We start from the raw sequence: 16,713 nt of genomic DNA, 5'->3' as shown, positions 1-16,713 counted from the left end.
TCTTCAACTTGATTTCATCATCTAAAATTGAAACACCTAAAGAATTATTTTCTCATTGATTTGCTCAACTTTTTTGTTATGTAGGATGACTCAAACAGTTCGTATGTTCCATGTGTGGGAAACAAGAGATTTCAATACACCTGGAATTGTTAATAGTATTGAAGTGCTCTTAATCATTGAAAATGTATTCAATTTCTTTGTTATCCCCACTTTCAATGGTACCTAATTCAAACTATTTGTTGTTACCATAGCAAAGTGAATTTTTAAAATTGTAGTTTTTTAAATGTCACAGTTTAGTGACACACTATGTGCAAGACAAGTTTATGCGATTCAGAATTTTATGGTTCAAGCACCTGCTAGAAAATATAGAGTCACAAAGCACAAATACATGATTACTTGAATGAGCATCTCAAGAATTGAAGAGGCTACAAGTGACACTATTCCTAAAGTAAAATATAATTGTGTACAATTTAATATAGTTGATATCATAACATGTGATGCAAAAAGAAAAGGAAAACCATCTCTATCTCTTTACTTCCTTCATCAATGTTAGTCATATAACTTTCTACTATTAACCTCAAAATTATTTTAAATGAATTTATTATTATTTAATTCATTTGAGTTATGGAATGTCATTGGACAAAATTATTATTAAATATGATATCACTAAAAAAATATATATAGGGAATTTCATAAGACAAGTTTAGATTTGTTGAAATATTAATCAACTAATAATTAATATAATTAAAAAACCTTAAAAGTTAAGGCCATTCAATAAAAAATTCCCCTAACCCTTCCTCTTGATCCTCCTTTATTATTGTCATTCTATGAACTTATACTATTAACTTCAAATTATTATAAATAAATTTATTATTATTAATTTCATGAGTTATAAACCTCGAAAAGACAAACTTAATATTAAATAAGATCTTACCAAAAAATATCACTTCTATCTGTAAAGTACAATAAAATTGTTATATCAAAAGAATATATCCAAAACATCAATTAGATAAATAAGGACAAACAACACAAATAAAAAAGACAAGTACACTCATAAGAAAATCTACCACAAAAAAAAAAACAATTTTAAAAACATAAATTAACACTTCGAAAAAAAACCTAATTATCACAAAAAATATTGTTTTTTCTCTTTTCATATGAATAAATAATTTTAAAAAAACATAAAAACACAATAAAAAATAATAAAGAATGTCCCCGTGCAACGCACGGGTTAAAAGTACTAGTTGGTTATACAAGAATAGACAGACTTATAATAAAGACTTTTTTTGGAAAGAGAAAAACATTTATTAGAAGAATAAAACCTTCAAACTATCCCTCTCAAGTAAGAATAAACACAAGATTAAGCAGATTCAAATTGTTCCTAAAATTAAGGGTTGAATCCTACCACAACCAATCTTAATTAGCTAGATAGTCATACCACAACATTAATGTTATTTTTATTCTACTGCGACGGAAATTTCAGTCGCTAATAGTTCAGTCGCTAATAATGATGGATATATCTGTCGCTAAATAATACGTTGCTAATACGGCCGTTACTTTGTTTTGTTATTTTTATTTTACTTTTTAGCGACGAAAATTTCGGTCGCTACTTTGTTTTGTTATTTTTATACTACTTTTTAGCGACGGAAATTTCGGTTGCTAATAATTTCGTCGCTAACTCGATCGCTAATACGTCAAATGTGGAGTATGACCAAAATATCATGAATTCCGTCGCAAAATCATTTGTGACTGAAATATTTCGATCGCTAAATCCGTCGCTAAAGAGCGAATTTCTAGTAGTGATTTATTATAATAAAGACTTATATTGTTGTTGGTGTATGAAAAAAATTATTCATGTAGAGTATTTTAAAATCAAGTTGTGAAATCTATTATTTTATAGTTTTATCCCAAAATATTTAGTTACTTACAATTAATTGTGAAAGAAAACATTTAAACACATCAAAATTAATTTTACCCGTTTAAGGCAATTCTAACATTTTTAAACCCCTACCTAAACACTTTATAAGGAAAAAAAATCATACATTACCTTCTACGTGAATCCACATTGTTTAATAAGAATTCAAACGAGCACTAATTCTCTTGTGAACATTGAACACAATTGAAATTCAAGCATATGCGTGATAGACAAGTTTCAATGTTTGTCGCCTTCCAACCATAGGTTCATAAAACTTTATATTTAAAAAATTTTCTGAAGTTATCGAGAATTTTAATGATAGTTGTTTTGGCTATGCCTGCCATTTGCATAGCCTAATAAAACAACCAACATGTCGATCTTATTTTACCTGTGAAGTGAAGAATGTATGATTGGCAATTGGCATTAGCCTAATGGGCCTGCAACTAGCTTTTCCTACAGTATAGAATGAGACTAAGGACCATCTTTTTCAAAAGGCAAAGCGCGTTTGTTGTGCAAGTGGTACTAAAAAGTAGCCTGCCCACTTATTCTTACTTATAAGGATACACGGGTTGGATCGACTGATCAAATCGACTGACTCGAACTGATCCGAAGCTAAAAAAGCGGATGGAATTGAACTCGTGAATTGGATTGGTTATGGAAGGGGAAATCATATGAGTTTAGTTGAGACTTAAAATTTGAGAAAATGAAATCGAAACCTGTTAAGTATGGCTCAATGCAGTGTTAAGTGGGCAATGGGTCGTGGTCCGCGGAGCGGCCATATGACTTATTGCCCTTGCGGTTTGGCACAACGGTTGTTGGGAGGGGGGTGGGGGTTGGGCGATTAAGGTGTGGGGTGCGGGGGGGGGGGGGGGGAGTAGCTCCCCGTGGTACGGTTTAGGGGTATTATGTTAAGTTCAAACACATCATATCGTTTTAAAATCTAATTTTGATCAATAACAATTTTTATATATAGAAGCACTTCGCTGAAATCTAAGCTTCTAAATTAATTTGAATTTCAGGATTTATTCTATTATGAATAAAGGACTTCAACGTCAATCTATCCTAAAGATAAAGATTCAAATTTGCAAGACTGTCTTGTACACATGTGACACAAGCTGAGCCACATCCACTTCTGATCGTTTAATTCCAGCTCATCATTCAGAAAGTTGAAGACAAATGTCAAGCGTCAACGATAAAGTCATAATGGAAGCAGCTGCTAAGGATTCAAACGAGATCACGTGAAGATTTTCTCTTTCCTTGAAGCACGCTGACCAACGAGGAAAAGTACAATATGTCGACATCAAATTTCCCAATTGTCTGACTTCTGAAAAGTAGTCAACGTCTATTGTCACCTACTAGCTGACAAGCCTCGCCTTTTCGGCAAAAAAACAGACTTAAACAGTAGCATGCATTTAATGCATCTACCAACCGGAGCCATTTGAATCAACAGATGGATCTATCTCACAACGGTCAGAACAACAGTTGGATTTGTCTCACAACGGCTACAACAAATGCAAGCAAGTATATAAGACAACTATGAAGGAATAATATGAAGAAGAGTTAAGACCGAAAGAATAAGAACCCTAAGCATTCATTTTCCTTCATTCTTCTAAGCATTCAAAGCTCTTCAAGTTCACAACAGAAATTCTTTTAGTGTCAAATCTTTGAACACCAAATCTGCAAGAAAAGAGAGAAAACCTAGAACCTTAAAGAGTCGAATCTCTTCATTTATTTCCCTCTAAGAATCAGAACTCTTGAGTGATCCAAAATCAGATCTGTATCAAAACACTTAGAGTTCCAGTGCCATGAATTCTCTTCCATCACTCTTGTAAGAAGAGAATCGTTGTAGAACCAAACGATCTTGTAAAGATTGTAGGAGAAGTCTTGGACAATACTTGTAGGAGAAGTCATGTAGAATACTTGTAGGAAAAGTCCTGGAGAATACTTGTATTGGAGAAGTTCTTGATACTTGCTAGTGAAAATCTTGGTGGTGGCCAAGTACTGGACGTAGCCCATCGTTTAAGGGTGTACTAGTATAAATCTGTGTGTGTTGATCGTCTGATAACTCTGCTTACATTTCCGTTGCACTAAACGTTTACGAAAAGTTTTCAAAAACATATATTCTTTTCAAAAAACTAAGTTTTAAAAGAACACAATTCAAACCCTCCCTTTCTTGTGTTATTTACTTACATCTCATATTATTGTAATCTGGATCATTAGTATCCCTATATATGCTTATAACACTGAAACCCTAATTATTGTATTTAGAACGAATCAATAAATAGAACTATAGATGCTCTATAATCGCAGACGTAGGCAATTTAGCCAAACTGCGTGACCAAAGTTTTTGTGTGTTTCTCTCTACTCTGTTTCGTATTCGCGTTGCTGTTCTAACAAAACCATATAATGAAAGCGAACATATATAATTATTAGTGTATTGTTGAGATAAGTTTTAGGTGTCTTCTGGTTTATTGGGAGAAATTAATAACTTGATTGTTGATTCACCTCAATAACTTGTTGTATGATTCATTTAAATCCATGTTGCATTACTTTCTACTACTTTTTAATAAACTTTTACATTTTCTATTTCATATTCAATATTATTTTAATAGAAATCCCATCAATCCATCTGATCCAACTCGAACATCATCAGTTTGGTTCAACTTGGCTTTGAAGGTAGAAAAATGTAAAACCTCATCAAATCCATCTCAAACACTTTTGATTGGTTCAGATTTTGTTGGTCATGAAGCAATTCAATCTAACTCATGTACACCCCTATTTATATCGACATGCTAGCAACGCACTATTTTGTTTGGTACATCGAAATATAAATTACACCCTCTATAGATTGATCCATGGACCTTCCCCTTCCTAACATGTATGTCTTCAAATTCTTACCACTTGAACTATTTTGCGGGGACAACAACACACTATTTTATTTACACTTTTTAAATACATCATTTTAAGAAAAGTTAGGTAAATGTGTTGACTTTGTAAAAAATAAACCTATAACATAAAATGTGTAGGTGAATGAGGTTTAAGGACTGGCTTATTAGCATCTGCATTTCTCTTCTATCAAATCAAACACTTGCCTTTGTTACAACCGCATTCATTAAATGACTCATAACTCTTTAGTCTTTATGGTAGTGATGATTTTTAGTTTGGACAAAAGTGTTTATAAGAGAAAATTGTGGACCCAAACACGCGATGACTTTGACTCCTGGTGCTTAAGCAGTACATGTATGTGATTCTCCTTCATTAGCCTCAAGTGAATCAGGGTTGACCTTTCTATTGTTTATCAGCTTGTCTGAATTCATAGTTAAACTTTACATAATCAGTTTCTTTCCACAAAAGTTTTCTCAGAATCACTAGTCTATATTTGTATTAGCATTCCTTTCCAAGTTTCCATTGAACGCTAATGAAATCATATTGTTCCGTACATGTTTGTAATATAGAAAAGTGATATTTCACTTTCTCAAACAATACAAACTGACTTCAAAGGCATTCAGCCTGTTTGTTTTTAAGTTCAGTTGGACTGAACGTAGAAGTGATAAAATTTCCCCTTTCACGTTTTTTCTCTTGGAACGTGTTTTCCCGATTTCCTAGGTGTCAAACGTAGTAGCCAACAGAAAAACAAACAAGCACATTGTTGGTGAGTTTTTAAAGGAGTGGAGGGAAAAGCTGAGAGGGGGACGGGAGAGGAAGAGGAGAAGGCAAGAGAGAGGGAATGAGGTAAGCCCCCCTTTTCAAAACCCTTCAATTTGGGAAATATTTCAAATATAACTAAAATAGAGTTTTTGACGGGTTTTGGAGGGTTTTTAGAAATATCTAAAATAATTTTTCTTCTTAAAAGATCTCAAATAAGTGGAAGGTCTCTCATAGGTCTTCTCTAGTCTAAAATGTCTTAAAGTAATTAGACTTCTAAAACTCACACTTATTAACCGTTGTCTTGCTCTTCATTCTACCCATGTTATCTTTTATCACTCTCCCTTAAGTCCAACTCGACTTGTCTTGTCCCGTTGGACTTGCTCTGTCTAGTGTACTCGAGTGAAACTTTAAAAACCGTCATTTTGGGTTTGTGCTTCTATGTGAACTTGAGTCTCAATGCCCATTACTTGACTTTAGTTTTATTTTTTATTTTTTTATTTTGAGTCGTTGGAAAAGCGGGTTCTAATACTACTTGTTGGGTTGGATGCACGGCGGTCAAAAATTATGTTGTAGGTCCAGGAGAGTGATGTCTGGACTTTAGTCTCACAGGCCGTCTATGTGGGATTGTGGTCCTATGTCTAAATTCAAGGGCCAATGACTTGATTTAAGTTGATAGATTTTTATATTGTTTTGGATTATTGGGTAAGTGGACTTTGATGCAACTTATTGGGCCGGATGCGTGGCGATCCAAAATTATGTTGTAGGTCCAAGAGAGTGATATCATCTTTGTGAGATTGTGCTCTTATGTCTACTCAAGGGCCCCATGACTTAATTTTGGCCAATAGTTTTTTATCTTGGATTGTTAGGCAAGTGGAATCTAATATTACCTATTGGGCTGGATGCGTGTGACCCAAAATTATAGGGAATGTCCAAGAGAGTGATGATCATGAATATGCGTGTGATCTAGTCTAAAATATATTCAGACCCTCATTGTATGGTAAATGACTGACACGATTTGACGTGTATCAATAGGAAACCGACATCTGAAAGTGTATTTGAATTTTTTATCCATTTTAAAACATGAGATCTTAAAACATATATGGTAAAAAGAAGAAACACCCACTTAAATGTTATTGGTTCACGTCACGTCTTGTATCATACCCCAATTAAGTGTTGAGGTATCCTAGCAAGCACCGTTAAACTTTCAACACTCACATTTATAAACCATTGTTTTGCTCTTCATCTCACCCATGTGAGACTTTTTTAACTTTCATCGTTCACTTCACTCCCCTCCAAAACTCAATTACAATTTACAAACGCAGCCTAAGAATAATTCACACAAACACTTATTATTGAATAAAAATAAAAACACTTATTAGGTTTCCAAATTCACACAATGATGAATTGGAATTCTAGTAATCAAACATTGCAACCAAAGTTGAAGTCCCTGCTAAAGGGCTGTGAATAAATTGGGTAGGATTACGTACGCTCCTAATCGGCCAAGACTCTAACAATTTATTTTGGTAAGGCTTAAGTAGCAAAAGGACAAAAAAATAACAATTGATTGCAGTGTAAGAAGATTATAACATTCAATATTGGGATTCGAATCTCTAAATCACATTTCAGGGAGGGCTTTATATATATAACCACTATTTGTTTTACATTTTGCTGCTGTAAGTTCTACATTTTTAACTTTGTTCTCCTCTTGTATTTGGGTTAGCACCCCTTGTGCTACATTTGAATACAATTTTTGCCTTATCAAAAAAAATATTATATATATATATATATATATATATATATATATATATAACCACTATTCCGATTCCAGCTTTAGAGAGTTAGGTTTATAAAGATACCATTTTGAAAAAAATAAATGAAGAAGCACTATGACATAATGCGGGTGCATCATATCCAGTTGGGTGAAGCAATTGTATCCACAAGATTTGGCATCAATTTATGGGCATAAACCAGAATATCAGGCAACATGCTTAATAATTTAGGCATTTGTGGACAAATAGAAACGGTAAAGGTCATATCCTCTCACTAATATTATGATAGAAATATGAAATTCAAAGTTTGAAAGCATCTATCAACAAACACACGTTGACTCAATTGGCAATGACAAATCATTTTGGGAATTTGGGTTAAAAAGTTGTATGTTCGATTCTCATTGTTGATGTAAGACTGTGTTGCCGAACGATTTGTAAATATCCTTTATAAGCGACCTATACTTTTAAAGGTCTACCCTGATGCATAGTGATGATGGGAGCCGTATGCACCTAAACTTTCCTTAAAAAAGAAGAATTCTCAAGTATCCAATACATGGACTAAAATAAGCCAAACTAATACATATCATTGTAGACATCTTCAAAACATAACCCTGAATACTAACGGCGATAATCAATTGACCAAATTCATGAGTGCAAATGTCATGGACATTCAAATTGTAGGAGGGAAACCAATTAGATACATGCATAGATTGGAGGACTGAAAAATGATGTCAAGGGCAAAGCTTTTGGTAGAGCTTTCTGGTTCTACCAAAGGAAACTCTAGCAGAGTAGCAGAGATAAACAAAAGCAATCTAAGAACTCAAAATGGTTCAACGTACAACTTTATTGTGTCATATTCCTTAAACGTGTTTGTGTAAAACTGTTTATATTGTTACTTGTTAGTGTATACTAACCAATTTCTGTATTGAATCCTTGAGCTCAGTGTGTTTGGTTTCTAGTTAATAGCATAATGATCAACTGATATAATTAGCTTTCCAAGACAGTTTTTCCAACTAAACAAAGTTGTTGGATTGAGGAAAAACACATTCACATCTAATCTAAGGGATAAACAAACACACACAGGTCACATACATTTTCCTAATTATAAGCTAGCCCATAACCAAGAGGGAATAAGGGGTTACTATTATTCTCTCCATCAACTGGTTGATCAAGCTGTTCAACTCTTCTGAACCAAGTAATTGGTAATTGACCCTTGAAGTCATGATCCCCAAAGATAACATCTGTGATTCCTTGTCCTTCAGTACCTGGCAACCATGCAGCAACAAGAGCTTCAACCTTTTCCAACAGATATTGCTCTAAGACCAAAGGTCTTCCAGATATCAGAATCACAAGTGTTGGGATTTTATCAGCAACTAAGTTTATAATTTCAGCTCCATTTAGTGGGATAACAAGCTCTGAATTGTCACCACCGCACTCAGCATAGGGATCTTCACCAACAACAACAATGGCATAAGAAACTTCATTATATTCTACGCCTACGGTGTCTGTTGATGGAGATTGCTCGTAAACAACTTCTGTTTCATCTCCCACAGCTTCCTTAACAGCATCCAAGATAGTCATGCCTGAAATTGTAGTCAATAAGGTAACAAAAGAAAAAGCAATGGTATATAATATGGAACAATTTGAAGTAACAGCCATATATGGTTAAAACTTGAGGCTAGGTGACAGTATAGAGAAATTATTTCTACAATTATAGAATGGTTAATTATAGCAAAAGCACAACCAATCAGAAACTCAAAATACATAAAAATACCAATGAAAAAGATGACAAAGCCTTTACTGAGATTATTTAATAGTATTATTTTTAGTTTTTGGTTGATTGTACCAATAGGCACTGTGATCATGCGAAAATTGGGATCTGGATTCCCTGCAATCAAAATTGCCTAAAGTCACTGCCGTCATAGTTTGGCACGATCAAGATCTAATGGTTAATTGGGATTTAAAATTACAATCATTCACATAAAACTGATCTCTTGAAATTTAAACCGTTTGATTAAGATTTGACGGCTATGAAGCATGACTGCACTGACTAGGAATTTTTTACAATGTGATATTCGAATCCCAAAAATTGACATGAACTCTACCCAAGCAGCATCAAGATTAAGTGATTAAAAATGAATGTATAGCACTAGAAATGGCAGAAACAACAGCTTACCAGTTGTGATCTGGCCACTAGACCCATACTTGGTACCTGTCCATCCTCCACATTGATATCCAATATCATTAGCATGAGTTCCAGCAACAAGAATTCTCATAGCATTCCTGCTCAGTGGAAGAAAAGGTTTCCTAGGATCCTTTCCATTTTTCAGCAGAACCAAGGACTTTCGAACGGCTTCACATGCTAGATCTCTATGTATCTGTGGAAACAATTTGATGGTTAGCAAAATCTATCAATTACATTTGGTGAAGCATGCAACACATATAAAGCCTACTAAAGGCCCTATATGTATGTTAAAATAATTCAACCTGATCTGACATGGATGTATGTTAAAATATGCAAACAATATTAACCAACAACAGCCTAAGCACCTGAGAGAAACTATGAGCTGAATTCCGTTTACCTTGCAACCAACTAAATCTAATAAAGATCTGTCAGTTAAAGGAAATTCAAAAAGCTCAGCTGCAAACTTCACTCGCAAAATCCGCTCAACAGCATCATCAATCCTGGCTATTGGTATTTCCCCTGATTGAACTAGAAATGTCAACTCTTCCATAAAATTTTCATATCTAAGAGGGACCATCACCTGCATTTGTTCTTGAATATATGGATTAAAATCAAATCAAATAAATTATGTTAAAATATTATGGAAATTGAAGATTTATACCATGTCAATTCCAGCATTAATGGCAGTGGAGATGCAATAGCGATAATCACAGCCATAAGGTTGACATAATTCATCAATTCCTTCCCAGTCAGAAATCACAAATCCCTGCAGTGGAGCATTGGTCCAAATAAAATGCTTTATTTGAATTCATAGTTCAAAGAAAATGCAAAACAGCTTCAATCATGTTCTGTAGTTTATTTCACTTCACCCCGAATTAATAAATATGGAAGAAGTTCTCTTGTCTTCCAAAACAAAGAGAAATAATATGTAAATAATTTTCTAGGCCATTCTCTACCTTGAAGCCTAACTTTTCTTTCAAAATTTCATTTAGAAGAAAATGGTGACCGTGGAGCTTGTTTCCATTCCAGCTGGAATATGACACCATAATGGTTGTGTTCTGGGAATGAACATTGAAGAGAGGCATAGTACCTAGAGGTAGAGGGATAGTGCTAAGAGAGAATGAGAGTGAGAGAGAGTGCTGAATTTCGAGTGTTATTTCATCAAATGAGCCAAAAGTCCCTTACACTTGATAACTACCTCCTATTTATAGAGCTTGGGTACTACCTATTGGGCCAATTGGGCCTCCGAGGTCAAGGCCCATCTGAAGGCCAGGGCCCCGCCTCAGGGCGGGATACATGCTGGGCGTTGCCCCTCTAGGGGCTCGCCCAGTCCACTAGTCCACAAGACACCGAGCTCGAGGTATGAGAGCTAAGTGTGTCTTTTAAATGCTTTTACATATGTCTTACAGTACACCGGAATCTGCACTGCCAACATGGCTTGAGAAAAGAGAAGTAAACTATATCGCCAACATGGCGTGAGCAAAAGGAAACTAGCATTTTCGGTTACCCAGTCCACTGACTTGACGAGCAATCCGAGCTGGCAAGTCCACAAGTCCACAAGCGGCGAGAACGATTACTTCGTATTGGCGATAAGTTGGAGCAGGTGTATGATCGTTCGCCGGCGGGAAAGGTGGCAGGCATGGGTCATGTGCTGATCATTCAATCATTGACTGGCGGTAACCCCGGCGAGCGACTGAACTTTGTTGTTGGTGTCACCCGTCAGGCGATGGTGTTTGATCCTTATAGTGGCGAGGCTTTTCGCGCTTTCCCTTATTTTAAAACCCTTTCAAATCTCTATCTGCCTCACGTGGCTGCCCCACGTGATGTGTCGGTTACATCAATTTCCCTCTTTCTCCGGAACCGTCACTTCACCTTTCATAACCGTCCCATCGTGCGCAGTAACTCCCCATTGCACGCGACCCACCTCCCCAAAACCATCATGACTTCCAACCTTCCACACGCGTCCAACACGCGTCACCCTTCCAGCTTCTCCCCTTCTCCTATAAAAACCCTTCTTCCCCACAGTCATCCCTTTCCGAGACCCCTCTTTACTTCCCTAATCGCTTACCAAACTCCCTCTGCCCACTTCCGCTCCGGAGCCGTCGCTTATCACCCTTTCCGCTACCCACTCTTCACATCCTACTCCGGTGAGTCCCACTGTCCTTATCTTTGCATCACACACATACTCATCTTTTCCTTTCTTTCACTTCACTGTCTTCTAAAAATGGCTTCAAGCCCTGCCTCCCCTAACCACTCCTCTTCTTCCTCCGGAAGCGACCCTGATGCCACCGCCGCCGGCGGCCTCCGTTTAGAGGCCCCGGAGATCCCACCTTACCGACTAAAAACCTACGCCACTCTGCCCCTTCCAGTCCAAATAGCCCCCACTCACGAGGCTATAGACCAACCTTCTATTTTCCAGAACAGCGATCTCATCGTGCAGTTCGTGAACTCCCTGGGTGGTTTGTCGAATGACGATGAGTTTAGCGCGAAACTCAGGATCTGGATTTGCAGTCCTGGGGACCGCCCCTGGCTTCATAAGCCAGACGGCGACGTAAAGAGATCCCATTTTTTCTTTGCGTATGAATACATGTTTAGCGAGCTTGGAATCAGGCTTCCTTTCTCGCCCTTTGTCCAAACCGTCCTCCGCGACATCAACGCGGCTCCCTGCCAACTCCACCCTAACGCCTGGGCCTTCATTCGATGTTTTGAAATCTTAAGCGCCGCTGTCGGCATCGCCCCATCCCCCACCAGTTTCTTCTACCTCTACGACGTCGACCCCAAGTCCATCAAAAACAAAGGATGGATTTCCTTGAAGGCCCGAGCCGGCCGGAAGTGCTTGCATCCCCACAAAAGTAACGCGAAGTCCTCCTTCGCACGGAAGTACTTCCGTGTGGCGGTTCATCCCGCCTACCCAGAGGCATTCACCCTTAGAGACGGGACCGCCCTTTTTCCTCTTTACTGGACGGAGAAGCCCAATGGGATCACCGATCCTTCAGAGGAATCTTTGTCCGCCAACGACAAAGCCTTTCTTAATCTCCTTGCCCCACTTCCCATCCTTGACTGCACAACAGTCCTTGAGGGCGCTGACCTCTCAAGAACTCCCAAATACTTAGGTTGCCCATAGCTCACTTTTATTATTGACATTTCCTTTCTCGTCTCCTATGTTGTCACTGATCGTATTTTTTATTGTTACAGAAGATATGAATTTCACGAACGCCGAGCTCCTGAAGGCCCGCGAGAGGAGAATGGCTCGCTTTTCCCCAAAATTCAACACTGAAGGCGACGCGAAAAAACGGGGCGGTGCTGAGAACCAAGCCGAGAGCACCAAAGCTACCAAGAGGAGAAGATTGGTCAAAGCCTCCTCCGGCGCCGGCACATCCAACCCTGGCGCTCAGCCCACCACTGCTGCCGCGCCTAAAGGCAAAAATGTCACTGAAGCCTCCGTCGCCGGTTTGTCGAAACGCTTTTCCCAAGCAGCGGCGGCTTCTTGATGCTTAGCACTTTCGGCCTTCAACCGCTCAGCTTCAACGGTGGCGGCATTGAACTTCTCAAACGCGTGAGAAAAGATGCACCCAGCGCGTAGGAGGCAAGCAAGAGTCTCCTCCTTGGTGTCATTAAGGCCCCGACTCAAAACTTCTTTTTCTATGACGTCACGGTTAAGACCAGCAAGTAAGAATTCTGAGGGTTCAATGGCGTTGGGGAGCAAGTAATATACTCTCAGTCACACTGTAGTGGACTGGGCGAGCCCCTAGAGGGGCAACGCCCAGCATGTATCCCGCCCTGAGGCGGGGCCCTGGCCTTCAGATGGGCCTTGACCTCGGAGGCCCAATTGGCCCAATAGGTAGTACCCAAGCTCTATAAATAGGAGGTAGTTATCAAGTGTAAGGGACTTTTGGCTCATTTGATGAAATAACACTCGAAATTCAGCACTCTCTCTCACTCTCATTCTCTCTTAGCACTATCCCTCTACCTCTAGGTACTATGCCTCTCTTCAATGTTCATTCCCAGAACAGGTTGACACTCCCTTTGCTATGCAGTCCAAATAAGGAGCCATGTGGATCCTTTCCAAGTCTTCATATGATAATATAGCATTCCCTTCATTTACACCTTTCTCTGTGCCTCCTTCTCCAACAAAATGCTTGGCACAGGCAACAACATTGTTCCTAAAGCATTAACTATAAGTGTGGAAATGACTTTGATACAGAAAATAATGAAATTAATTGTTGTCCTACTGCAGTCTATTCTCTATAAATTGTTATCAAAATGGAAGTAGATATTTTAACAATTCAATATTGCTAAAGATATGCAAATTTTATGTGCAATGGAAGTTATATTGATGGCTTCTTCCTACCTTCCTGCCACAAATGGGTAGCCCTTTGGATGTCTTTCTGGAGGTTGGCCCTGCAAGCCTAAAACAAAAGAAGTCATCTTTCTGACAATTTCGGTGTTTTTGCTGTAACTCTCGTAGCATCTTCCCCATCTGGGATCCTTGCAGACCTGTGCATTTATCGATCCAAGTGAGTCGCACATTTGCAGTTCATCTATTTTGTTAACCAGAGAATTTTAGGAGGCATAAATAAATGATATATATCTTAATTATGCTGAAATTTTTTGAACTCTAAAGTTTAAGTCCCATCTGTATTTTCTTTATATAAAGAATGAACATTAGAGGATTGTGAATGTGTGAATATGTAACAAGACATCAGAGTAGTAGTAAGAAATACTCAAATACAATAAGAGTATAGCTGTTGTGTGAGTGTGTGTTATTTAACTATTTCAAGGCTTTAGATGCAATAATATTTTCATGTAAGGACAAATCAACCACATATTATACAGATTAAAATTTAAATTGAATTAATAAACTATGGAAGTTTTTGTTCCTTACTTATAGACATATAGGCTGGTTATCTATTACAGTTTTTCCAAGCTTATATTAAAGAACTCTAACATTCTCATCTTGTGGAATTGCCTCTATCATGCTACCAACACAAGGAGCAGGGAAAAAAAATACAAATCCATGTCTACCCAATGTCAGCATTATATGAATTGCATGAAGTTGATATACTCCCTTACTTCCGCTTATAGAAGATCAAATTATGGATGCAAAAGTTTATTGTATCAATCAACCAAGACAACAGGGAAAACACTCAAAACAGGAACTAGATGATCTTTCATGGAGAATGTTAGGATGCATGATTAGGACAGAATAAGGGTAGTTGTTAGTCAGTTAGCTAGTTAGTTAGTAAATTAGTTAGTTAGTTGGTTGGTTAGTTAGTTAGAAGAGGTAAGTCAGATAAATAGTGAAACTCAGAATAGGTAGATCCGGGAATTCAATAGTGTCAAGTGTCAATGTCCTTTGTGACTGGAAAACCCTTGGGAAGATTTTTCTTCTCCATTTTCTGTTCAGTTTTAATAAAATAGTTTTATTCTTTTATAGTTCATTCTATCACTCTCCCATTTCAACTTCTCTTGTGTTTAAGAAATTTGATCTTCTTAGTTTCTTCATTTCGATAGCAAGTTAAGTTCATAAGTTGTATTGTTTCCTTTCAGGAATGCTTTAACAAATTATGCAATGAATAATCAGGGATAAGAATAAACAGCAAGGGAAATGCCACTTAGAAGAACACAGCCACATATGTAGTCAAGTTAATTAGGATGCCTTACTGCCACACATGGAGCAAAAGTATAGTGTATTCCACATGCTCTAAGCTCAAGTGATGTCGCGGCCCCAATTCTTTGAACTAAATTTGCATCTCTACAAGTACACCAAGAATGAAAAATAAAGCTTGTTAATTAAAGATAGAAGCATGAATTGTTTGTCAAGACGAATTGTTTGTCAAGACAAACAATTTACTTGACTGTAAGGAGCAATCTCTGATCAAATCAGAAGGTGACTTGCTCTTGAGAATCTAGAAAAAATTAAGAACTTGAAATATATGGTATTGAACATCTTTTAACTGTGACAAAAAGCAGTAATGGAAACATTTATAGGTCTCAATAGCTACTTATCTTCCAAGTGGAATGATTACATTTTGAAAATTTTGATTTCAAGCACAGTTTTTTCTTTAGTAAATTACCAAATTGATCCTCCAAAATTCCACCTTTCACAGCATTAGTTCTTTCAGTATTTTTGTCACTGATCCCTTAAAAATCTAAAACATCCCTACATCAACATGCATCCTTGTTCGAAACTAAAAATGGGACACGAAAAGCAAACAAATTTAGTATCTTCTTTATACTTTTGAAAGACTGATCGATGATAAAAATACTTGGGCAATATTTTAAGTGTCAATTTAAGATTGTTTGCTTGCTAAATAGCTAAAATCTAAGAGTTGCAAGGTCAACTAATAACAAAGTGAATTTAATAACCCAAAAAAGAAAAAGAACAACAACAAAATGAACACTAAACCTGGTAGCTCCAAGTCCAACATTGTGAGGAAATATAGTAGCACCATAAACACTATTATTGCCATGAACAGCATCAATACCATAAATGATTGGTATGCCTAACCGTGATTCAAGTGCCAACTTCTGATACCCTTCCACCATATCAGCCCAATCAGATGACAGTGCCTTCTCAAAAGGTCCATTGTTTGGAGCACTGAATATACTCCCTTCATACAAACCAACAACAAAAAAACAAGTTTACCAATGAATAATGAGAGTAATAAAACAACAACATTGATCAGAGGCTTCAACAGAAAAAAATACACTCTTTCACTTCAAATTTCATATGGGTTTTAGTGGAGTTGTAGATACCAATGGAGAAGTCTTTAATGGCAGTGGGGGTAGCAACTGAACGCTCAATTTGAGTCATTTGACCAATCTTCTCCTTCAAGGTCATAAGAGAAAGAAGGTGTTTGACACGAGCTTCAATGGGTTCATTGGGATTCAAGTACATGCGATCCATGCCACTCTCTGCACTCTGCAAGTGCAAGTGTGTAGTGTCTCTCCACCGATGCAGGTTGATGCTTATATGATGTTGAACAAACAGGTTGATCAAAGACACACTTGAAGACTAGAAGTCAAAGGTTATGCAAAAGTCTTATTTTAAGGTTACATTATTAATGGCTAAGGACAACAATGTGGCACAATTAACCATGCTCTTAGGATATATATTTAAAAGGTTGTCTATATTGCTTATTACAGTGATTTAACCTCATCTAGCATATCAATATAATTTAGGCTTAAATGCA

At 37.2% G+C, this 16,713-nt stretch overlaps 1 protein-coding gene across 2 annotated transcripts; it reads right to left on the bottom strand.

Annotated features, from left to right (window-relative positions):
- Window positions 1–7,958: 7,958 nt before the first annotated feature.
- LOC130734021 (uncharacterized) lies at window positions 7,959–16,057 on the bottom strand. Of its 2 annotated transcripts, XM_057586310.1 has the most exons (7): window positions 15,927–16,057; window positions 15,182–15,272; window positions 13,869–14,014; window positions 10,179–10,283; window positions 9,915–10,097; window positions 9,509–9,710; window positions 7,959–8,915 (listed from the first exon to the last, which is right to left on the bottom strand). In XM_057586310.1, exons 2-7 carry the CDS (start codon window positions 15,216–15,218, stop codon window positions 8,431–8,433), a joined length of 1,158 nt encoding a protein of 385 aa, XP_057442293.1. In that variant the 5' UTR covers window positions 15,219–15,272; window positions 15,927–16,057; the 3' UTR covers window positions 7,959–8,430. The 2 variants fall into 2 exon arrangements, with proteins under 2 accessions (XP_057442293.1, XP_057442294.1); XM_057586311.1 differs by lacking the exons at window positions 13,869–14,014; window positions 15,182–15,272; window positions 15,927–16,057 and adding an exon at window positions 10,474–12,983 and having other exon boundaries at window positions 7,961–8,915.
- Window positions 16,058–16,713: the final 656 nt, after the last annotated feature.

Source organism: Lotus japonicus, chromosome 1 (assembly GCF_012489685.1).
Source record: "Lotus japonicus ecotype B-129 chromosome 1, LjGifu_v1.2".
Classification (NCBI taxonomy): domain Eukaryota; kingdom Viridiplantae; phylum Streptophyta; class Magnoliopsida; order Fabales; family Fabaceae; genus Lotus; species Lotus japonicus.
Note: the sequence above shows the minus strand (reverse complement) of the source record. Positions and strands in the feature narration are given on the sequence as shown.